Below are 24232 nucleotides of genomic sequence, written 5' to 3' on the forward strand. Positions count from 1 at the left end.
GATATCTAACAAATTAGCTGATGGAAAAGAACAATAGACATCCATGGGCACTAACTCTAACAAAGAGTTGCAAACGACATTACCACAGGCATTAACACAACCGCTATGTACTGGTATCATGCAAAACAAAGAAAGACACTCCTGAAACAATTTTCCTGTTGAAATTTGTTCCTGACTTTCAATCAATCACAAACAAGCTGAAAGTAAGCCATCCATCAAATTCCCCAGAGGTATTCTGCAGTCTGCAGGATGCAAATTAGTCCTGCAACTCAGGTTGCATATGCTAGACTTCATTGTACCATTTGAACATTATAAACCGCCATTAATTCCAGTCAAAGCTCAAAGTTATGTTTGATTTAAAATTTTGAAATTGAGAAACTAATACTATACAGAAGAACAAAAATAGTGGTATTAGACATTCTTATTCTTTCTTTATGTTCACCAAGAGAACAGAACTGCAAGAACGTGCAGTATTCAAAAGAGACAGGGACAGCCATATAAACAAAATCCGCAGCTGGGCAACAAACTCCCTATCTCCAAGCCAATCTCATTTTTTTACAAGAGCGCCATATGGTCGATGGACCTGCAAATGTGAACAAAGGAATATCAATCGGGGCTGAACCCGTTAAATTGTCCAAACTATTCAAGAGATTTTATATATTTCCAGGGCCTAGAAGCAGAGTATCGAAGAGATACCAATCACGGAATCTTTCTTCTTCTTCTTTATTTTTTTCCAAAAGGGACTCAAGCCCTATAACAGAGCATCCAAGAGATACCAAAAAGCAAGTGGCCCCCCGCCCATAACTTCTGTACATTATCAGCTACGGCGTTTTGTTGGTCGAACTGTTTGCCAACCTTGACCTCTACATTTGCAATGGATGATAAAGCCACATTCAGACTTCTTACATTCAAGGGCCTGATTATTGCAAAGCTTACGGCATATATTGCAAGGAAGGGAGTTGTTCATCTTCTCCACAAAAGTGAGAAAGTGTCGATGACCAAAATAATTATAGGTACTCCCAAGCTTAATATATGGGAGTTCCCCAAGAACACATTCAGGATGAAATGAATTGTAACAATCTGCACAATGATAGAACCAATGCTTTGGATGTCTTTTCTCTTCGCATATACCACAATAATGTTGATCAGAATCATCATGGTAGATGAGATTGACGGGGTGTTCATGGAACTTGGACTTAACCTTAGGTGGCTCTGTACTACATCTGAAATCTAAGACGAATTCGCAACCACTCCCGCATCTGTATACACCTTTGTCATATATATTGCTGGAACAAGCACTACAATGGCCTGTATAATTAGGATGAAACAAGAGTAGGTGCTCATGGCTTGGATGCCTCAAGGTGTCTGATAATAAACTACATTGAATGTCAATCTGAAATTCACATCGGTTGCACACGTATGCAAAACCATGGTGAGAACGCAAACAAGCACTGCAAGTACTCACGTCATCAACAACAGCAGGATCTGACTCTTTAAGAGTGAGCTGATGTCTGTGAAATGGGTGTCGCTTTTGTCTGGGCAATTCAGCGCAATTTTTATGGAGAAAAAATAAGCATCTTTCACAGCCATAAAAGGGAGCAGAGACAGGCTTCATGCATGCATCGCAAATATTATCAACTTTCACCTCATCACCAAGAATTAAGAAATGTTCATGGACGGGGAGTTTGATAGATGTCACTATTCCATCCTCTTCAAAGCGAATTTCTTCATTAACATTGAGCCTTTGATCTTCATCATCTAGCTGAGTTGTTCTATACGAAATTTTCTTTGGGATACTTGCCTGAGAAGAATTTTTACATTTCCAATGGATGATAAAGTTGCACCCGAGTTTTGTACATTCAAGAGCCTGATTTATGCAAAGCTCACCGCATATACTGCATGGAGGGCAGTCCCAGATCTTTCTGACAAATGTAAGACGGTGAGGATGAACATGGTGTATGTAAATGCTTCCGAGCTTGATATATGGGAGTTCACCAAGTACACATTGGGGATGAACAGAAGTATCACAATATGCACAGTGATAAAACCAATACTTTGGATCTCTTTCTTCTTCACAGATATCACAATAACATTGGTTAGGATCAACACGATCAAAGTAAGTTAAAGTAAGAAGGTGTTTGTCATACTTGTAGGAAGCCGTGCGCGGTAGTTTGATACATTTAAAACTCAAGGCAAATGATTCACAATGCTTGCATCTATATGCACCTGTTCGAAATGTTATGTGCTCGCCAGAAGCACTGCAATTCCCTTCATACCTGTGGTCAAGATACAGATGATGCGCACCATGACTTTCATGCTTCAAGGTGTCCGATAATAAACTGCAGTCAATGTCAATGTGGAAGTTGCATTTTTCACAATTGTAGGTAAATCCATGATGAAGTTGTAAACAAGCGCTACACGTTCTTGGGTATTCTGCATTATTTGGCTTGTAGAGAACGAGCGGGTGCCGATGTAGTGGATGTTGCTTTACACTAGGCAATTCAACACATTTTTTATGGAGAAAAAATTGGCATTGTTCACAACTGAAGAAAGGAGTTGAGAGAGGCCGCATACAGCCGTTGCAACTCCTATCATCTTTCACTTCACCCCCAAGGGTGAGAATCAAGATGTGTTGGTGAAAGGCATGTTTAATCACAGCTGCTATTACATCCTCTCCATGTCTTACCTCCTCAATGACACTAGTGATCAAAGATAAAGCTCCCTTGGACCTCTGATCTTCATCATCCGGATTAGTTTCATCCCAAATGTAATCATCTGTTGCACATCCCACATGAGCTATATACTGGTGACATATATAACAATAATAACTCCCATACTCTGTATTTACTTCCTCCTGACAAATGTTGCACATCCGCTTGTTAGATTTCTTTTGTCGAAGAAAATGTTGAAAAGTTATTCGATGAGGGTGTCGCATTATTTTGACAGCGCTTGGCAACCTAATGCAATTCTTGTGAATCACAAGGTCGCATTCACTGCATACATAAGGAGTGCGATCTCCATTGATGCCACAGAAATCACAGGTGAACGAGATGGGCCTCAAGAGAAGCTTGAATGGGTGCTCATGAGTTTCAACTTTAATATCGCGCGGAAGGGAGACATCCTCAACGTCTTCAAGCAGGTTGCCAAAGTCGCAATCAGAGCAGTAATAAACAAATCCCTTACATTGTTTTTTGCACAAATAGCAAGAACATCCCTTTTGATGACTTGGTGGCTCTGCCAAAAGAACAAGAGAATGTTTGCGATGGGAAGAGTGATCAATCTCGCGAGGAAGCTGAGCACATTTCTTATGAAGGTGGAACTTGCATTCAACACAGCTGTAAATAGGACCTGAGAGTACTTTCCCACACCCACGGCAGGAGCCATTGACTTCATCACCATGCTTCTCCACGAAGATCAATTGATGCACGTGACTAAAATGTTGAATCACAAGAGTCTTTTCAGTATTGAGTGGTAAAAGCAGCGCGCAGGTGATGTGAAGATTGAATTTACAGGAAACACAGTGATAAATAAGTCCCCGCAAACCGCTGTTACAGAAACTACAAGTAGCTTGAGAAGGATTCAGCCATTCTGCTTGAAGAACGAGAAGATCTTCGCAAAAGCAATGAAAGGGGTGACCAAATTTAAGGGGTAGCTGAGCACATGTTTTATGAAGGTGAAACCCACAATCGATGCAGCTGTAAATTGGACCTGATAGAAGCTTTCCACAAGCAGAACAAGGATCTTTGATTTCATTCTTGTGCATTTCAAAGAAGGTCAATGGATGCTTGTGGCAAAAATATTCAAGTTTAAGGAACTTGCCAGCAAGGAATTGCTTAAGCAAAGCACATCCGGTGTCAAGATAGAAGTTACAAGAAGAACAGTGATAAACAAATGCTGCGCAAATAGAGTGACAAAAATTGCAAATCCTTACGGTTGAAGGAAAATTTGGTGATATGGGTAGAAGAATGAGAGGGTGTGAAGGGTGGAAGGGATGATTCAATTCCAGGGGTAGCTCTGCACATTCCTTATGAAGGTCAAACTTACTACAATCCAAACACCTGTAAATCGGACCTGATAATGGTTTCCTGCATCCCTGGCAATCACCGTAGACTTTCTTGTTATACTTTTCATTGAAGATCAATGGGTGTTCGTGGCTGAAATGTTCAAGTTTTTCAAAGTTTCCAGCAACGGATACTTGAAGATTAGCACAGTTGACGTCCAGGTGAAATTCACAAGCAGCACAGCGGTAAACGAATCCCATACAAAGCCAGCCACAGAAATTACAAAAGCATCTAACATAGGGTGCTTTTGCAAGAAGAATAAGAGGGTGCGGAGGGTGAAAGGGATGATTAATCTTGGGTGCTAACTTAGCACATGTCTTGTGAAGATAAAATTTGCATTCGAATTCAGGGCAGCAGTAGCCCAGATCCCTGACTTCTTTCCAACACCCAGAGCAACGAGCCGTATCGTACTTGTTCCTCCGCCACGAGGATTCCAGCAGATGTTGATGGCTAAAATGTTCAACCATCTCCCTCTTGCCCTCTCTCTTCGCACTCATTCTTAACAGCTCAGATCTCTCCTTAACCCCTTAGGAGAATTAGACAGCACTGGGCCGTAGTTGCCTTTCTTTTAAATCATATAAGAAAATACTACCATATATATAGTCAATGTAGATACTTATCTGATTGGTTGTTAGTGATAAAGACAACTTGCCCTGGGCTGTTTGACCACGTTTGTTGAAGATTAGAAATTTCGGACAAGTTTAAGTGACTCCGGGTGCAACTGACTTTAAATATCTGTCATCGTCAGGAACGCTAAGTCAATCACAGAATCTGTTTCCGTTCCCAGTAAGAAGTATTTGCCGCCCTAGCCCGAAGGTTAAAATAGTAGGTAGGTCATTTCTGGATCTCCTCTGTTTCTGTTTTTCTTTCTTTTGTTTTTATTCAATGACCGATGAAAGAAGCGCGAGGATTTTGTTTCAAACTCAGTCCAAAACAGCAATTCAGGTCCAAACCCATTAAATCAACACCAAAGGCATAGTAAAACCCCAACGGCCTAAATTCAAAGCACAAGTCACCTGAATCTTCTTCTGCAGAAGCCATGAAGCTGCTGTCTCTGAACTATGATCACAAAGCACTACCTCTTAAATCCATTCACTCTCCCAAAACCACTTACCCAAGAACCATTCAATCTTGCTCTCTCAGGCAGGACCTCAAAGGCCGGACTGTTGCTGTAAGCACTTCTTAACTTGCTTTTATTTTTTCTTCGTTGTATCACATTTTTCGTTGTTATCTCCAAATTGTGACTTCTTTTACTAAGCTTAATCACAATTCAAAGAAGAGGATTTTGCACATTATCTGCGTGCTTCATCCTGATTAGTACTAGCATTAAGATTGGTTTTAACTAAAAGCTTAAATTTTGGTTCCAAGTTGAAGGAGTTGCAATGCTGAAAAGGAACACAACGAGAGTTTGGATTTAGATTAATGGGTCATTTTTCTTAGCGGAAATAGTTACCTAAAACGTGCTTGGATATTCACAAAAGAAGCAATATCATTGATAGCCAAAGGTGTCCACTGCAATTAATTTATTATATTCGCTTTTCCAGTTTTGCGGATTTCTTTTCTCTTGTATAATTTCTACTTGTTGGAATTTCAACCTATCATAATGTGCTTAAGGAGTAGGCCCGCTTCACTTGAGAGAGGAATAAGTGAAGACAAAGGAAATGAATTATATACTGTAAAATAACAGCGATAAGCAGTTCAGGCGGTAGATAGCTAGCCTTGTGCACTTCAGAGACGAAAGCAAAATTATGCAACTTGAATGTTGTCTTATCATCTGAAGCTGTTAAGGAAACTGGCATCATAGAAATTCAATTTAATTCTTTTTTTAAAAAGAAAAATTGGAATCTCTACCCTATTTAATCTTGTTTAAGTACTTTCCAGTCATTGTATGTGTGGCTTTCTCTCATTGGCACACAATGTGTTGTTGAAGGATTCTTTTAATGCAAAAACAATTGATATATCACAGTTGAATTGCAGGTAGTTGGCTTGGGAACATCTGGAAAAGCTGCAGCTAGGCTTGCTCTTACTCGGGGTGCTTCAGTTATAGGTATAGACCAAAATGAGAATTTGAGTTTGTTGGAGGTACACTATTGTCTACTCCTTCATGCTCTGAAATTTATTGTGGTCACTAAAAATCTCTTCATATGTGCATGTGCACACTGGTTCTTTGTACCGAATTTTAATGCATAACTTGCTATTAATTGCAGCAAGATCCTTCTTTTGTGACACTGACACAAACTGGGTTAAGGACAATCCTTGGCCACTTTGATTGGAAGCTGCTTAATGATGCAGATGTGGTGGTTGTTTCTCCTGGAGTTCCCCTAGAAAACTATGGTCTTTCGTGTTTGTTGCAGTCAGTAAGTTCATGTCTTTATTTTAGGAATCTGTTTTCATGAGAAATAAGGGTTGGCAAGCCTATTACTTTTATGTGAACAACAGAAAGACTGACTGTAGCCCTCTTAGCTATAGCTAACAAAAATCGTTTTTGCAGCACTTGGTAATTCTCATGAACATCAGTTTATAAAATTTTATGACTAATAGGATGCAGTTAAATAATTGTGTCTTTTATGGAAACTACTTATTTGATGCTTTTGTATGTTCATTTACAATTCATTCACACGAATTGCATTGAACAGCACGTACTGACATAAGTGAAGTTACAATAGGACTTTTGCATTTTGGCATCTTTGTTCCTACAGAATATGGAGGGTAATATTGTGATTTTTATCTTGCATTGCTGCCTAATTTCATTTGCGAAGTGAACAAAAAGGACTGTAATTATGCTTCTATAAACTTTTCATTCCTGCTATGCTCAAGTTAATAATTTTTTTATAATCATTTCTGTCTATATGCAGGGAAAACAGGTCATGTCTGAGTTGGACTTTGCAGCAGAAGTTCTCCCAAAAAGTGTCAGAATTTTGGCAGTGACAGGAACAAATGGGAAATCCACTGTTGTAACTTATGCTGGACAGGTTCCTCTACTATTTGGTCATATTGTCTTTGTATCATATTATCTTTGTATTAATGCATTATTCTTGTTGTGTATTCTTGATATTAAAAGGTCTCACGTTGCTAGATGTCTAAGATAAGTTGTTATAAAAGAAGACACATGATCACTCTTAGTGGAACCTGAAAAGTAAGAACTGAAATGAAGTAACATGCCTTTTGAAAACAGGTCTTGTTTAGAATTAGAGGAACACTGCCTCAAACATATATTTTTTAATTGACACCAAGTTAGCTCTTTTATCTTCAAAAGCTGCATTATCCATGATTCCATGTAACCGTCACTTGCTGTAAAATGAGGGTTCTTCTCGTCCTTCCCAGTTCACTTTCTTTTACGTATGACAATTAATCCATGGAGCAAAGGGCAATTGAAACCAAGACTTCCTCCTCCATCCTGTTCTTATGGGGGAAGAAATGCCCTCTGACCTATGGCCATGGCAGTATTGACAAGATAAAAGCTATAGTAATTGGGGTAGCTTTATATTCCTGTCTTTCTGAGCATTAAGTTTTTTTGTATAAGCTCGCAACACTCTTCCTGTGATTTATGTTTATCTTGATCATTTGATGGCAGATGCTTAGTCATTTTGCTATTGAAACATTTGTGGGGGGAAACCTTGGAAATCCACTCTCTGAGGTTGCCTTTCAGTGTTTCAAATTGCCATCAGAAGAATGCAAGCTTAAGGTGAGTCTCGTTGATGTTCTCCTTTTTCTGAATGATATCTTATCGTGCGATTCACTTATTTTCTCAATCTGCTTTTTTAGAATCATAAATGTCCATCATCTCCTTAAAGTCACTGTCAACTATCAGTTTCTAATTTTCTCTAATATATAGAAGCACCTATAGACTGTACATTTTGACATTTTCCAGGTTGCAGTAGTGGAGGTCAGCAGCTATCAAATGGAAATTCCCTGTGTGTACTTCTGCCCTACTGTGAGTAACATAGGGAAGTTTGCTTGACAACTGCTGAAGTGCTTTTATTTATTAATTTTTAACTTTTAATATGGTGATATGAAACATTTTTGTAGGTTTCTGTGGTATTAAATCTTACCCCTGATCACTTAGAAAGACACAAGACAATGCTGAGTTATGCAGCAACTAAGTGTCGTTTATTTTCTCACATGACGAACACCAAGTTGGGACTTCTTTCATTTGGTATGTTCCTTTTTGACACTGCATAAGGAAGTAATCCTTGTTTATTTTATTCCACTTCCACCCTATTCCATATTCATGAATTGTGGACTTGTAACCCCCTGATGTGTCTAAGGGTCAATTGTCATGGAGATTGCAGTTGCTCTTTCTTTTAACAGCTAACCACATTTTCCTTTTAGGGAATCAGCACTTGGATAAAGCAATTAGGAAATATTGGAACAAATTTAATCTCGCTTGGATAGGAGCTTTTCCGGGAGTGGAAGTAAGATATATTACTTTACTTGTAGTCATTGGGAAAAGTTTGTATTTTAGCCATACTTTAATCTCTTTAAATGCCATTTTTATAGTCTAGTTCAAGTCCCTAATAGATATATTGGTGGCCCAAATACATAGATGGTCGAATATTTGGTATTCTGGTTGTAGGGCAAAGCATTAGGAAATTAAGTTGCTCTAGGCTGTTGTAACATTGACATTGCTAGGTCCTTTCTTCACTAAATAATAAAATGAAAATTGCCAAGAAAAAGCCCATGAATTTTAATGCTGAGAATCACACTTATTTTCTTAGAACCACTTGTTATAAAAATTGGTATGGAAAGTATAATTTTTGTAATCAGTTGTCATTAATTTGCATGGGATGTTGATGGTAATTGCTTGTACGGGAAAGATTGATATGGAGGCAAAAATTGCCAGCTTTGAAGTTCCTGATATAGGAGTTGCATCACAACTGCAACTTGGTGGCATGAGAGCTAAAGGGAAGCACAACTATTGTAATGCTGCAGTGGCTGCATTGTCTGTGGCTGGACTGGATGTTGGAGTGGATGTTGAAGCCATCAATGCAACAATTGAAAAACTGAGGGCACCACCTCATCGAATGCAAATTGGTAAGCATCATAATTCCAATGGACATAGTTGGGGTATTCTTGATGGTTCTGCTTAGCTAAACTATATAGGTGTCATAACGTGCGGGTCTGAAAACTCGATCGCTAGACGTGGATGACTTAGAGAGTCGAGCTATCTTGGAATCTTTTTTTTAAAACTATAAACATGAATTAGATGAATTTCTATTTTATGAACGTGATGAAAAAGGGTAAAATTCTCAAGCTTTTTAATTTAATTTTATTTTTGATCTGTTTTCAAAGAATTAGGAACTGATAATAACAAGAGTTAAATTGTTGTGCTTTTTATATGCTTTTGTGGAACAAATTATGCACATGTGATGCGAGTGAAAAATGTTGGTCATCTAATAATAATTGTCATAAGGAATTTTGATTCATAAAAGTTGAGCATCTGATTACATTTCCATTTACATCATTGATTTAAAAAAAAAAAGATCAACTTGATCATATTGGTCTTGTAATATCTTGAGGTGGCCTATTAAATACTCATTAAGCTCGTCTTTTGAAAAAATCTCCCTCCTAAGCTCTTTAGTCTTGTTTGCCATTTTCTCGCTTTGAAGGCTACCTCTTTCATTTGTATCAATATCCATTCCATTTTAAATTGCTTCCTTTGGAGGTCTTGCTCATACAAGTCTCCAATTTCTCGTATCCGAAAGTAATCTTGTTTGCTGGTTTCATATTGTTCTTTATAGCCCTCCATGGTTGCTTCCATTAAATTACAATCGCTCTTGAGTTCTTGTATGGTTCGTTCCTGTAATTTTATCCTGTTTTATGAGGTATTATTAGCGGTTTGCATTCCTTGAATTCTGACAATTAAAGATGAACATGTCGTATTTGAACTTTCAAACTTGTTTTTTCACTCATTTCGAGGCTTCTTTCTTTACTTCCTCTAATTCAGCTTCGTATTTGCATTTCATATTCATCATTTTTATCTCAAGTTTTCTTCTAACTAGCTCATTTTCTACGAGAATATCTTGAGATTCTAGACCAACAGGGAATTTGGATGCACTTTTTGGAGGACATACGACATCTTTTACTCGTTGGGTATGCTAAGCTAAATATCTAGTGGTGACCTCATCAGTGAACCTTCTTTGATTCGCCCTACTTGTTTTTTTTCATACTTGAATAATATCTTTGATCTTTTTAAGGGTTATCGGCTCTTTGTACGTGAACTTTAGTTGGTTGAGCTTGTGTGTCATTGGTACAAATTGCTCAGATCCAAATTGCCTTCGTACCATTATTGAAAAATAACTAATTACTCTCCAAAGTCCCATTAATGGTACTCATGGTTCATCTCCACACTTGTACATCACTTGCATCCTAGGCATCTAGGGAGCCCTTCAAGTCACTTTCACATTTACAAGCCTCTGAAGTCTTGCAATTCATTCTTCTTTTTTCTTGTAAACTGGCCATTCACTTTCGCAGAATACGCAGATAGGACAACTTTATGAGAGGAACGCTTTTTGGAATCTATCAACCTTGCACTCAAAGTGGCTCTTTATCTATATAGTGAAAAGCTGGACACAACCGATGAAACGTCTTTCCCTCTTCCAACGATAATAGTTCAATGACCTCAATGTCTCAGCTATGACGGTAGGAGTGGGGTTGATGTTCCTTGTTACTTGGTCGAAAAAACTATGATTGAGACTTTAACATATCCTAAAATTTTCGAGAAAATTATCAACCTATATATTGTCAAGGCAAAGGCAAGATAACCTTGTTCATCTTCTGTATGTTTCTTAATATAACTATTCAGGAAACTTCATGAAAGGCACTTAGTATCTTTTTTTTTTTTCAAGTTTTGATCAACCTTTTCAGTTGTGACATTTAACAACTTGGCTAATTTCCTCCGATACCTTGTCTTTTGAACTCTCTAGTATACTTTGTCAGGTTGCATTTGGTCTATATGAAGTAATGATGAGTACTCCTCTATTATCGGTGTCATATCGACTTTATTGAACACGAAACACCAATAAGAAGTATTCTAAAACTGAGTGATTGCCCTAAGTAACTGATCATCCACGTGCACATAGAGAAGCCATGTGATGTCCCCATACTTGTTGCAGAAACTCTCGATTATTGCGCCTCTATTGCTCCCAAATATCTTTTATTTCTGAAAAGTTGTTTTGTTTAAGATCAAGATGAATCTTCTCTGGGAGAGTCGGGATATGCCCCTTGGTCAGACAGTTCTTCTCGTTTTGTTGAGCTTGTCTCATTTGTAGTTCGACCTTATAGTCATTTCTGTACTTATTGAGTGAGCTAACCGATGACGATGCCATAGATGTAATCAAGATTCCTTTAGTCAACAGTTATTGTATAGCCAATATTTCGCTATATGCAATGATGCAAATGGGTGCATGACAAATGAAAGAAAGAGGAAAAGAATATTCAAGTTAGTACAGTGAATTACATTAACTTGCATTAGAAATAAAAATGGGAACTATTGTCATGGGTATTTATCACGTCGTTGGACGTAATCTACTCCATGATTCTTATTGTTTTAGTGAGGAATTTAAAGTAGAGGGTGTAAAAGGAGTTCGTTTATGTGTGCCTAATCCAAGGTCATATTCTTTAACGCACGGGTGAGGCTCTACTTAGGGACAGGGCACTTACAACACTCTATATGTTAAGTTTGGTTTTGAATGAGGCTAAAGGTTTCCAAATTGTTCCTCATTGTGATCCATTTGGATTATTAAGGCACCTCGATCCTCACCCATTACAGGTTTCGAATGGATTAGGTTCAATTTGAGTGAGAGTGTTTGTTAGCCCGTGCGGAGGTTATCAGCTCACGAGAGCGTAGCTACTAAACTCCTTCCTAAAAAGGACAGAGCCCGGGTAGAAGGCTCATGCATGAATGCAACATGTGTTGTGTGTGTGAAGGAACGTACCAACCTTTGATGGACAATGTCACATCCCTCTATCCTAAATTCTCCACAATAAAAAAGTAATAAAATAATGACTATAAAACAATTAATGCACAAAACCATAAAGCATAAAACAAATGCTCGAATTTAAAGGAAACACAGAATTATTTAGGGTTTAAGATAACTTATGATTAATTACAACTTGGCGACTCCACTTGGGAAAAAAAAGAGTCGAGCCATAATTAATGAGACAAGCTCAACAAAACGAGGAGAACTATTTGTCCAAAGGGCATATCTTGATTTTCCCAAAGAAGGTTCATCTTGATATCAAACAAAACAACCTTTTAAAGATTACAAATATTTGGGAGTAGTGGAGGCACAATAGCCAAGACAATTTTCGCAACAAGTATGGACACATCGCATGGCTTCTCTATGTGCACGTGGATGATCAGCTATTTAGGGTAATTACTTAATTTTGGGATTCTTCTTATCAATGTTTCGTGTTCAATGAAGTCGATATGACACTGACAATAGAGGAATACTAATCATTGCTTCATATAGACCAAATGTAACTTGACAAGGTATACTTGAGAGCTTAAAAGACAGGGCATCGGAGGAAACTAACCAAGTTATTAAGTGTCACCACTGAAGAGGTTGATCAAAATTTGAAGAAAAAAAGAGATACTGAGTGCCTTTCATGGAGTTTCTTAAATAGTTATATTAAGAAACACAAGGAAGATGAACAAGATTATCTTACATTTACCTTGGCAATATATGGGTTGGTGATCTTCCCGAAAATCTTAAGATATGTTGAAGTCTCAATCATAGATTTCTTCAATCAAGTAACAAGGAACATCAACCCAGCTCCTGCCATCATATTCGAGACATTGAGGTCGTTGAACGATTATAGTTAGAAGGGAGAAAAGAGTTTCATCGGTTGTGCCTAGCTTCTCACTATATGGATAAAGAGCCACTTTGACTGTAAGGTTGATAGATTCTAAAAAGCGTTCCTCTCATCAAGTTGTCTTATTCGTGAATTCTGCGAAAACGAATGGCCAGTCTACAAGAAAAATGAAAAATGGATTACAAGACTTTAGAGGTTTGTAAATGTGGAAGTGACTTAGATGGCTCCCTAGATACCTAGGATGCAAGTGATGTACAAGTGTGGAGATGAACCATGGGTACCATTGATGGGATCTTGGAAAGTAATTAGTTATGCTCCAATAATGACACGGAGAAAATTCGGATCCGAGCAATTTGTACTAATGATACACAGGCTCAACCAACTAAAATTCACGTATGGAGAGTCGAGAACCCGTAAGAAGATCCAATATATTATTCAAGTATGAAAAAAAACAAGTAGGGTGGATCAAGAAAGGTTCACTAATGAGATCACCACTAGATATTTAGCTTGGCATGCCTAACGAGTAAAAGCTGTCGTATGTCTTTCAGAAAGTGCATCCAAATTCCTTGTTGGTATAGAGTTTCAAGATATGCTTATAGAAAATGAGCTGGCTAGAAGAAAACTGAAGATAAAAATGATGAATATGAGTGCAGATATGAAGTTGAACTAGAGGAAGTAAAGAAATAAGCCTCGAGAAAAGTTCTAAAGGTTTTGATGAACAAAATGAGTGAAAAACAAGTTTGAAAGTTCAAATGCGACATGTTCATCTTTGGTTGTCAGGATTTAAGGAATGCAAGCCGCTAATAATACCTTGAAAAACAAGATACAATTGCAGGAACGAACCATATAAGAACTTAAGAGCAATTGTAACTTAATGGAAGCAACCATGGAGAGCTATAAAGAACAATATGAAGCTAGCTGGTAAGATTACTTTCGAATGCGAGAAATGAGAGACTTGTATGAGCAAGACATCCGAAAGAAGCAATCTGAAATGGAATGGATATTGATGTAAATGAGAGAGATAGCCTTCAAAGTGATAGAAATGGCAAACAAGACTGAAGAGCTCAAGAGGGAGATTCTTTCAAAAGATAAGCTTAGTGAGCACTTAATAGGCCATCTCAAGATAGTGCAGGACCAGTATGATCGAGTTGGCCTTTTCTTTTGAAACCAATTATGTAAATGAAGATGTAATTAAATGCTCAACTTTTATGAATCAAGATTCCTTATGACAATTGTTGTTGGATGATCAATATTTTTCACTCCCATCACAGGTGCATAATTTATTCCACAAAGGCATATGAAAAGCACAACAATTTAACTCTTGTCATTATCAGTTCCTAATTCTTTAAAAATAGATAAAAAATAAAAGTAAATTAAAAATCTTGAGAATCTTACCCTTTTTCATCACATTCATGAAATAGAAATGCATCTAATTCATATTTATGGTTTTAAAAAAAGGATTCAAAGATAGCTCGACTCCCTAATTTATCCACGTCTAGCGGTCGGGTTCCCGGACCTACACGTTACAACAATAGGGGTCTTAAATTGTTAAATCTAACTTGAAATTTTCCTGCCATGCCGAATTAGACTATAGAATTGCTGAATTTGTACCTTTGCTGAAATGCATCTAGCACCAATCATGCTACGGCTAGACCACATCTTAACAGAAACCTTTTGAACCTTGCACCATTTCCCTCCTAAGAAGGGTAACAACTGCTAAGCCAAGCTTGGGTTGTTTCCACTAATAGAAACTGTTCCAGAGATACATTCACCTTCTGGACAGAGTTAAAGAAGGTTTTAATAAATCATGAAGACTAAAAATAGTTGTGCTTTAGCTGAAGGCATTAGCCCTGACAATTCTAGCGAAGAAATGACATTTTGTTTGACATTCTCTTTTTCCTTTTCTACTTTTGTTTAATGGTAGCAGACTTATTAGAATTTATGGTGGTTGTGCTGAGTTTTCTAGCCTTGTTATGTTTGTAAAATCCCTCATCAAATTTATTGGCATTATATGTAGATGAATATGGTCGTCTTAATTTTGTCTGCTATGCAAGTTATAATATCATAAAGGTCTTGTTTGAGAACAATAAATAAGAAAAAGCTTCTACTATTATGTGCCAGTGCTCAAGTGGTATCAAGCTGATCTTTAATTTGGAATTATCTATTAGAGCATAACACATGTCCAATGTAACAAAAAAAATTGCCACCTAAGGAAGTTGAACAGCATAATTGATGCTATTTACAAGTTAAGTTGTTGTCACAATTAATCACTTATCTCATTGTCTTTTAACAATAGTCCAAACAGGTAGGTTTTTCTACCTCTGAAACGATTTGCATGTAAATGCAACACTTAGAGCTTGTTTGGCCTAGTTTTTTTTTAACTTAAAAACTATTATTAAGCTTTTATGAAAAATAATAATTTTTAGAATTAAGCTAAAACTGTTTGGTAAATTGTTTAACAAAATAAATTATGTAAGCTCTAATTTCAGTTAAAATTACCATAAAGGGTATTCATGTCATCTTCAATCACCTAATAAGTTATAACGTAATGTTTTAAATTTATATATAATTTCAGATGTTAAAATCGAAGAAATCAATAAAAAAAGAAATAACTTTCAAACTTGTATAGTAGCAATAGTATTAGATTTTTATTGATCTAACAAGCAATCGGACCATGATGCTTCAATTTAAAAAAAAAAAAGAGAAAAGAGGAAACGATGTATTTAATAGTAAAATTTTTTTTGGTGAAAAAGAGAGAATCTTTAAAAAGTATTTGAATACAGTTTTGAATTTTAGATTTTTTTTCTCTCAATCTTTGTAAGAATAAAAAAATTCTAGATTTTGATATTCTGTTGTTGGGTCTTCTGTTTTTTTTATTAGTTTTTGTAGAGAGAGGTAGAGAAGGGGAAATTATGATTTACATTGAAGAATGGTAATTTGTAGAGGGAAAGAGAGGAGAGGGAGATTAATTGAGAGGGGTATTTCCTAAAAATTAATGTGTTTTTAAAAGAAGATAAGAAAAAGCTCCTCCCTGGAGCTTTCTTTTAAGCTCTTTTTTTAAAAATTTTGTTTTTAAAAAAAAAGTTGTTTTTTTTTAAAAGCTTCTCAAAAGATCATGTTTGACCTGGATTTTACTTTTAAGAGGTAGATAAGTTGAAAGAAAGCTAGGCCAAACGTGCACTTAGTGAAGTTAATTCCATCATATATGTTGAGTTTGAGCATTTAAACTGCTAATTTTTTATGAGCTAATCTTTAGATTATCTGCCTAGTTCCTGAGCTTTTAGCAGGACACTGCTCCTTTCTGATTCTTGGCAAGTTGTTCATCATGTAGTATGCAAGGATATCCATGGGCTTACATGGGTGGATGACAGCAAGGCAACAAACGTTGAAGCTGCATATGCAGGACTTACGGGTCTGAAGGGACAAAAGGCAGTGATTCTACTTGGTGGCCTTGCTAAGGTTGGATATTTTGCTTTTATTCTGTTTATACTTTTCTTTTCATGACTACTTTGGTGCCTTTGATGTTTGGCTGCAAAACTTAGCAAAACGTGATGTTTGTTCCCCCTTTTTGGCATCATAAAATTGAATTAGAGCATTGGATGTGGCTGAACTTGGACTTTGCTTACCATCCCAAACATGATATTGGTTGAGTCATGAGATAATGCCTTCTTTTACATTTTCTGTTTCTTAATTCTCTATAAGACTTTCATAGGCAGTTATACATACTATAACCATGCTGAATATTGGTAGATTGTTTTTTAATGTTCACTTTGCAGGTCTTACATGGACCAGCATCAAATGGTTTTGAACAATTGATAGAGCCACTGAAGGGCCATAGATGTGTAATAACTGTATGTGAGATGTTTCTTCTTGATATATGCTCGTTTGCTATGTATTGATTTCAGTTTCCAATTCAAAGTTCTTACTTCCTGTGTTTCTCCTCCTTTTTATTTTTGTGCATTGTTTCTAAATTGCTTTTGTGTGAACGCCCAAAGTTTGGGTCTTCAGGATCCCTGATTCATGACACGTTGTCCAATAATGGTCTTAGCATTCCTTGTATTCAAGCCTCAAATCTGAAGGACGCAGTCAAACATGCTAGGAAGATGGCAAAGCATGGTTTGTTCTCTTCAAATATAGATTGTAGTTTATTATGTTCTTTTACTCATATGGTCATATTTCCTTTCTAAGATAAGCTAATTGTCTATCACACAGTTGTGCCAGGTTGCAATCATTATGCTTATTTAGTTTAGATTCATGATCCTTCTTAGGCAGTACTATTATGTATTTCAAGTTGTTTGCCATGTAACATATATCACATACTCTTGAGTTGTATAAAGAGAAAAGCTAAAGGTGAAAATATCATAATAGATTATAAAATAGGTGCTCTTGCTTTTGAAACATTCTTGAGCATAATCTCAGAAAATAAACTTTTAACATAAAAAGTCAAAATAAGAAAGTGGAAGAGAAAGAGAACAGATTAAAATATCTTGCTTCTAATTCTAACAGCTAAGTTTGCCTTCCAGTGCTTCATTATTGCCGCCTAGGATTTTGGGTTGTTGGTAGTGATGATGACATTGCATTATTCATATATATCGACATTGATGCAGGTGATGCCATTGTTCTAAGTCCTGGTTGTGCTAGCTTTGACGAATTCAAAAATTTTGAGCACCGAGGGTTGGTTTTCCAGGAGCTGGCCTTATCCTCATAATACATTTTCAATGGTTATGAACTGTGCATTAAAAAATCAACTCTTGCAGTTGATGATAACAGGTTCGTAACGGATTTTTCTGTAAGCTCTAAATGTCTAGAAGAATGATCAAAGGATTCAAAGCATTAGTCATGCTTGAATTGGCGTTATGGGGAATATATTATTTGTCTTTTGAAGTTTTCCATAGAATGAAGTATTTCAATTCACCAGAGACGATCATGTATATGCAATATATCCCTGTTTCCAACTTCTTGTTGGGCATGAGCATAAGCCTTTGAATATGCCAATGTCTCTGTGACTCCTTTTGTTGCTAAATTGGTGAATTATCTACAATATGTAGGGAGAAGGTATGATCACAAGTTGTTTTGCTCTTGTACGTACCGTCTCTGAATTGTGATGGTGTAACACAATTGGAGGATCTTAGGCTGACTTTTCCTTGAACTGCAGGTAGAGAATCAAAGAAGAGCCCTTAAGCATTCATTATGGACGCAATTTCGAGCATGCAGAGAGAGCTATCATGTGTCTTTAAGGGTTGCTTTTAATCGTTTCATTTACTGGTGGAAATGCGGCAAGGTCTAGATTGGCAGGTTAACGTTTCTTTCATCAGCAGACTGCTAGCAACTCTATACATGGAGAGTTGAAGAAAGCTCAGATTCCTGTTAGGGATGTGACTGAATAGCGGTATAGCAAGGCAAGAATACCTTAATTATGTGTGTAATTGAAGCAGCTGTAAATCATTTCACAAACCTGGAGCTTCCTCTTCTGTGTGTAATCAAAAGCTCTGTCTGCATGGTTTTGTTACTCTTTTGATATAAAAAAAAAAAAGAAAAGAAAAGAAAATTGTAGATATTCCTTCCTAGTTACTTTCTACTACGCAATGACTTTGTTTATTACACCTCCCTGAGTTTTACCATGAAGAATTCAACTTATTTGAAGCAATGACAATGAGTGCACCTTCTTGGAAGAGTTAAGAGTTGGTTTTGGATTTAAATAATTTTTCCACATCTGATACGCTATGTCCTGCGTACGCGTACGCCCTTCAAAACTATGCTGCTATCACAATTTTTATATCAAATCATTAGAATCTATAATTAATTCAGTTTAATTCAAATAATAAAGAAAAAAACATAATATTTAAAAAATTTTCTAAACTATTTTAAAAAGTTACATAAATCTTAATTTTTTATTATGTTTAATTAAATTTTTATATTTTTATTTTTATCAGATAAATATTTTATAATTAATTAATAATATTAATAAAAATATTATTTATTATTTTATATTCATATGACTATTAATGTAACGGTAAAAAAAATACAATATGATCGTATTGTTATTTTTTATGATTATGATGCGTTAGTTTATTTAGTCATATATATATATAATTTAAAATAAAATTTAAAATTTTATTAAATTTTTATAAATATTAATTCTTTTATATTTAATAATTTAAAAGATACGAATCTCATATTATTAAAAAAATAAAAAAAATATTTAAAAGACATGTCCTCTGCACGAGAACATGTACCGGTAAGTTTCGGCCCGTGAGATAGATAATGTAAATAAAAACTATTTAAAAGTAAAGTATGATTCGAGAAAGGGATTAAATCCAGAGAAGACTGGAATCCCTACCCTCACCGTATTAAGCCTTGAAGGCTACCACTGTCGCTTAATCGAAAGAGAGAAACGTGAGCGTATCTGAGAATCCAAAATCCAAAAATGAATCGAAACAAGTTTTAGAAAGAGAAGCCAAAAAATCCATTGCTTGTGTATACCGAAAAGTGCAATTCTCTCTTATTCCCAAGTAATTCATTCTTTGCTTTCTCTTCTCTTTTCTTTTACATTCCTTTCACGATCATTTATATTTCCTTTTCCCATTTCTTCCTTTTCTTTTATCATTTTCCCTTTTTCTCAATTCAACAGGTTCGCATTTCAGCTTTCTTTTCTCTACTCAGCATTTTCTTTTTCTTTTTTTTTTTCCAATTTATATGCTAAGCGATTAAAATGTAACGTTTTCGTTTCTAATTTGTTTATATTCTCACAAATTTTAACTATACTTTCTGATTATTACTGCATTTTATCTAATCTTATTTAATCCGGTCTCTCTTGTTTATTTTTGGACATTTCTGCTATTTATATTGTGGATAGATATCAAATAATTACAAAAAAAAAAAAAAACCCATGATGCAATTAAGGGGAAACAAGGAAAACCAGAAAAAGAGAGTGCAAACCTGGTTGTTAGTTGTTTAGGTGATAATATGGTCGATTTAATCGTGCAATAATAGAATCAGCATTGGTAATAATAGGAGAATCGTGCCGGTCTAGGTTGTTTCCATAAGATGCTAAGAGAGCAATAAGCATGAATGTGGCAAAAGGATGGTAATATTCATATATGATATCAAATTGAATAAATTTATGTTGTGTTAAAGTTCTCCACATCTAGCCTCTAGGGATATGACTTAAAGAAACTTTAGCGGTTGAAAGTAGCGTGAAAGAAAGTGAAATGATCATCCTGTTCTTCTGTTTTGCTTCTTGATGTTTTGCTAATTGCTTGGTATCTTAACTTTCTCTAAGTAAACACTTTCTTTTCTTTTATGGGAAAATTTTTCTTTAGTTATTCTGACATGGTATTGAGTGGTATAAAGGAGGCTTGACTTGACAATGAACCTAATATGATTTTTGGCCAGGGTTCTCAGATTGACATGAAATTTTAAAGCTAACATTCAGTTCAGATCTTCAAACTGAGAATTGAACATTCCAAACTCAACAGTCAACCTAATTCGTTCTTTGGCTTGGCCCGTTCAGGTTGCCATGAATCTTATGGCCGAGAATGAGGTTAGGACAACAATTGAGCTAACACAAAATGAAGTTGCTTCATTTTTATTTCTGAGATAACTCTGTTGTCTGTATGTAATAAGATAGAGTAGTCTCTTGTACTGCTTTTATATAGATAATAATAAGAATAATTATTACTATTCAAAAAAATAATAATAAGAATAATTATTCTAGTGATTTGTTAAGTTGGGGACAGGGAGGGAGGGGATTAACACTTTGGACCGCCCTTTGGAGGTAAGATGTGACTGGTATTAGGCTATTGCCTCAAACACTATAGAAGCAACTCTAAGAAACAAATTTTCATGAAGTAATAGGTATCAATGATACTATTTTCATTAGCGCTCATTATCACAGCTTCTCTCTAAGAAGCAATGACCAAACCATTATCCCTAATTGCCAAGATAAAACTGCAGGTCAAGGTATTGAAATACAAGTACTTCTTACTTATTTGACCTACTTATACTCCTGCCTGATGGTTTGAGCTTTATCATTCCTTGATTTGGCTGATACCTACCTATGATCTCTATGTAATGAAAAAAATGCAACTTGATTTGAAATCAATTATTATTGTTTGAGTCAGCTAATTGTTTGGTGGTATAACTTTGACATTTATGGTTATTGATTATTGGGTATTTAGCTCTCTGTACTGTGTTTGTTCATCAGGTTATTCCAACATGATGGTTTGTTCTCCTATCAGCACATGTGCAAAGAATGTTGTCCACTTGAGGGGCCACATGGGGAGCAGTCTCTGCAGTGTCATTTCCTGTCAGCCATCTAGTTCATGCTATTATTTTTCATACTCAGGACATCCCAAGACAAAATATACTGATCTTTCTGTTTCCTATACAACATCTGGTTCACCTGCTGTTGGCTACCGAGCATTTCAAGCAGGCTGCTTTCGCTCATCCAGGCGAAGTAGGAAATTGCAGTCACTAGTAGTTAAGGAATCAATTAGTGATAAAACAAAACAGAAAAGACAGCTTGAAATTTCTTGGCCTGGCCAAAGTATGAAAATGAAGTTTTTGCTACCCAAACAAGGAACACTTCAGAAATTCAAATGCACTGCAGGACCTATATCCTGGTCTCAAGGTTGTGCCTCTGTTGGCTTAGTTTTTGGTTTGTTGGTTTGTTATTCAAGTTCTGAACCAGTACATGCAGAAGCTGCTGGGGCAAAGGAGGATAAGCAAGATGACTGTGAGTCTTCTCATGCTAAATTCTCTCATGGGAAGAAAGTCTATACTGACTATTCTGTTATTGGTGAGTGGCAGATTACACCCTAGTACTCATATGGCCCAGTTCTGAAAGTACTTATGCCTAGTTATTAAATTTAAATTGGAGGTATTAGTTTAGTCACTTCCCTGAGCCCTACATTGTGCAGGAATACCTGGAGATGGAAGATGTATGTTCCGTTCTGTGGCTCATGGAGCTTGTTTAAGGTCTGGGAAATCAGCTCCAAGTGAGCACGTTCAGAGAGAATTAGCAGATGACTTACGGGCTAAAGTATATTCTTAATCTGCTTCCATAATCATTTTACTTTTTTTTTTTTGTTTTATAAAAAGCATATTTTACTTGTGATTGGTGTACTGATTTACTTGTAGAAAGAGCAGTACACCAATCACAAGTAGAATATGCCTTTTTACAACTTGCATGTGCTAAGTTTGCATTTTACTGAGTCCAAAGTGATGCTGGTTTCTTTACAAAATACATCTTCTGTGATAATTCCTTATCTAGTGGCACTGACAGATCTTTTTTGTTATGCATAATGCAGGCTTGTGTTTTCTGCAATATTTGTAACTGTTGCTCCCCCTGATTTTTCTCATATTCTATTAAATTTTTCAGGTTGCAGATGAGTTCATCAAAAGAAGAAAAGAAACAGAATGGTAAGTCTTCTGAGGTTTAAGTTTGTTTGATTTTGTCAACATTTAGACTCATTTCATTGTCCCTTTTGCTCTCAGCTATTTTGTTGCCAGCAGAATTGTCTATCTATTGTTAAATACTATGAAATGAAAGAAAGAAATCATTGACAGGAGTCATGTAGGTAACTCATTAAAGTTAATTTTCAGTTTAATGATGCCCCTTCTGAGATGAAGAACTTCTAAGTATTTTTATGGTTGTCTTATTCATGATGCGACCTTGCTTAGCAAACTTGAATATAGTAACCAAGCAGGTTACTCCTCAGAAGAGCATGAATTAATTAACTTTGTAAATGAAAAATACTTGTCATGCCCTTTGGTCAAAAGCAGATGACACTCATATTATCAAGGGAAGAAATTGCTTTATTTAGGGTTTGTTTGGTAACCGTAAAATAAGTTGTTGAAGGAAATTTTTTTCTGTGTAATATATTTTACAAGAAAATTTAATATTTTCTATGGTTTGGATAAATTGTCGAAAATATTTTCTGTTGTTTGTATCATCTTTTGGAAAATATTTGCCCCAAACGTTTAAGTACCGTTTTATTTTGAAGGAAATAAAAGATGCCGTTTATTATTTTAAAGGAAATAAAAAGTTGAAATCATGTCAAAGGCTAGGGATGACACAGCTGAGGACTTAGGGCTTTAGGGCTGGAGTTTTTTTTTTTTTTAACATGTCTTTTTTAGCATGGTGGAAATTGTCTTATGCTCCTTGAAAGCGCAAGACAATTTCCAAAGGGCGTAAGACAATTTCCGGAGTCAACAGGTCTTTTACCTGTTGACCTGTGAAACTTTCTCCCTTACAATTTCATTTTCAGTCATCCAAACACCATTATGTCTTGAACATGTTTTCTGGAAAAGCTTTTACTTCAAAACAAACACACCCTTAGGTTTGATTTTTTCTTCAAACAAGTATCTCACGTCTTAACAATGCGAACAGGTTTGTTGAGGGAAATTTTGATGCCTATGTATCACAAATAAGGAAGCCACATGTGTGGGGAGGTGAACCTGAACTGTTCATGGCTTCTCATGTTCTACAGTAAGTCTTTGTCTATGTGTGTTTATTGAGCATGGTATAAGCAGGCGTCTGTTTCCTTGACCAAACAAATTTAATGCATAGAATTGTGAACATTACTATATAATACATATATTTTCTCCTAGTATATATGAGCATTTAAAAGAACCTTTTCATGATGCATTGCATGGCAGATTTTACTTTTCTGTGTTCCTTATTTAAATCAATCAATGAATAAATATACCTATGACTGATGAAAACAGGATGCCAATCACAGTCTACATGTACGACAAGGGTGCTGGTGGCTTGATTGCCATTGCAGAGTATGGCCAAGAATATGGCACGGAAAATCCAATCAGAGTTCTCTACCATGGTTTTGGTCACTATGATGCATTGCAGATGCCTGGAAGGAGGTCTGGTAAATCAAAACTTTAGCTTTAGATTCTGACTGGAAATAAATATTACAATTGATTTTCTAGAGCTATGCACATAGCATTGTATATTTGTATCATCTACATCAAAGATTTAACTATTTAGTTGCAAATTTCAATTCAAGATTAGTAATCTGTTGTTTGACATAATTCAAATTACTTTTCATCTTAAGTACTAGTCACAGTTGATCACCACCTTATCCACTCTTTTGAGGAATATTAGGAACAACATGGAATATGAATGCCATGAAACTGTTGTTAAGAGTTGAACTGGAGGCACAGTGAAAGGGTTTAGCGGTTTGGCTAAATCATTATATGTGCTTGCTGCTACTGTGATTACTAAGAAAGGGTATGGCAAATTTTTGGTGAAACAAACTGACCCATCTATCATAAAGGGGTAAATGGCACAACTACTTTCACCTTAAATTAGTTGGGAACACTTTATCTCTCAGCAT

The 24232-nt window shown here is 36.0% G+C and overlaps 3 protein-coding genes across 9 annotated transcripts; 2 read left to right on the plus strand and 1 right to left on the minus strand.

The window, feature by feature from the left end:
- On the minus strand, positions 155-4605 carry LOC18599046. Its single transcript, XM_018121106.1, has 2 exons — positions 697-4605; positions 155-583 (listed from the first exon to the last, which is right to left on the minus strand). Exon 1 carries the CDS (start codon positions 4556-4558, stop codon positions 818-820), a length of 3741 nt encoding a protein of 1246 aa, XP_017976595.1. The 5' UTR covers positions 4559-4605; the 3' UTR covers positions 155-583; positions 697-817.
- Positions 4745-18525, plus strand: LOC18599047 (UDP-N-acetylmuramoylalanine--D-glutamate ligase). 2 transcript variants are annotated; one of them, XM_018121120.1, is made up of 15 exons: positions 4745-4890; positions 4999-5232; positions 6039-6143; positions 6269-6418; positions 6917-7033; positions 7636-7746; positions 7933-7995; positions 8091-8217; positions 8394-8476; positions 8879-9095; positions 16210-16337; positions 16655-16729; positions 16874-16994; positions 17486-17648; positions 18034-18525. In XM_018121120.1, the coding sequence occupies exons 2-14, from the start codon at positions 5101-5103 to the stop codon at positions 17584-17586; spliced, it is 1530 nt and encodes a 509-aa protein (XP_017976609.1). In that variant the 5' UTR covers positions 4745-4890; positions 4999-5100; the 3' UTR covers positions 17587-17648; positions 18034-18525. The 2 variants fall into 2 exon arrangements, with proteins under 2 accessions (XP_017976609.1, XP_017976608.1); XM_018121119.1 differs by having other exon boundaries at positions 4763-4890; positions 4989-5232.
- LOC18599048 (OTU domain-containing protein At3g57810) lies at positions 19128-23949 on the plus strand. 6 transcript variants are annotated; one of them, XM_018121127.1, is made up of 7 exons: positions 19129-19390; positions 21085-21510; positions 21580-21678; positions 21800-21921; positions 22261-22301; positions 23272-23370; positions 23610-23949. In XM_018121127.1, exons 2-7 carry the CDS (start codon positions 21096-21098, stop codon positions 23779-23781), a joined length of 948 nt encoding a protein of 315 aa, XP_017976616.1. In that variant the 5' UTR covers positions 19129-19390; positions 21085-21095; the 3' UTR covers positions 23782-23949. The 6 variants fall into 6 exon arrangements, with proteins under 6 accessions (XP_017976617.1, XP_017976616.1, XP_007028916.2 ...); XM_007028852.2 differs by adding an exon at positions 20274-20421 and having other exon boundaries at positions 19151-19390; positions 21085-21678; XM_007028854.2 differs by having other exon boundaries at positions 21085-21678.

Source organism: Theobroma cacao, chromosome 5, assembly GCF_000208745.1.
Source record: "Theobroma cacao cultivar B97-61/B2 chromosome 5, Criollo_cocoa_genome_V2, whole genome shotgun sequence".
NCBI lineage: Eukaryota > Viridiplantae > Streptophyta > Magnoliopsida > Malvales > Malvaceae > Theobroma > Theobroma cacao.

What these genes read in the sequence shown, in the direction of transcription:
- LOC18599047 (XM_018121120.1), top strand. Translation starts at nt 5,101, where the DNA reads ATGAAGCTGCTGTCTCTGAACTATGATCACAAAGCACTACCTCTTAAA. An exon ending in TTGTAACTTATGCTGGACAG is followed by an intron (nt 7,034 to 7,635) that starts GTTCCTCTACTA and finishes ATTTGATGGCAG; the next exon opens with ATGCTTAGTCATTTTGCTAT. An exon ending in GTTGGGACTTCTTTCATTTG is followed by an intron (nt 8,218 to 8,393) that starts GTATGTTCCTTT and finishes TTTTCCTTTTAG; the next exon opens with GGAATCAGCACTTGGATAAA.
- LOC18599048 (XM_007028854.2), top strand. Translation starts at nt 21,096, where the DNA reads ATGATGGTTTGTTCTCCTATCAGCACATGTGCAAAGAATGTTGTCCAC. An exon ending in AGAAGAAAAGAAACAGAATG is followed by an intron (nt 22,302 to 23,271) that starts GTAAGTCTTCTG and finishes CAATGCGAACAG; the next exon opens with GTTTGTTGAGGGAAATTTTG. An exon ending in ATGGCTTCTCATGTTCTACA is followed by an intron (nt 23,371 to 23,609) that starts GTAAGTCTTTGT and finishes TGATGAAAACAG; the next exon opens with GATGCCAATCACAGTCTACA.
- LOC18599046 (XM_018121106.1), bottom strand. Translation starts at nt 4,558, where the DNA reads ATGAGTGCGAAGAGAGAGGGCAAGAGGGAGATGGTTGAACATTTTAGC.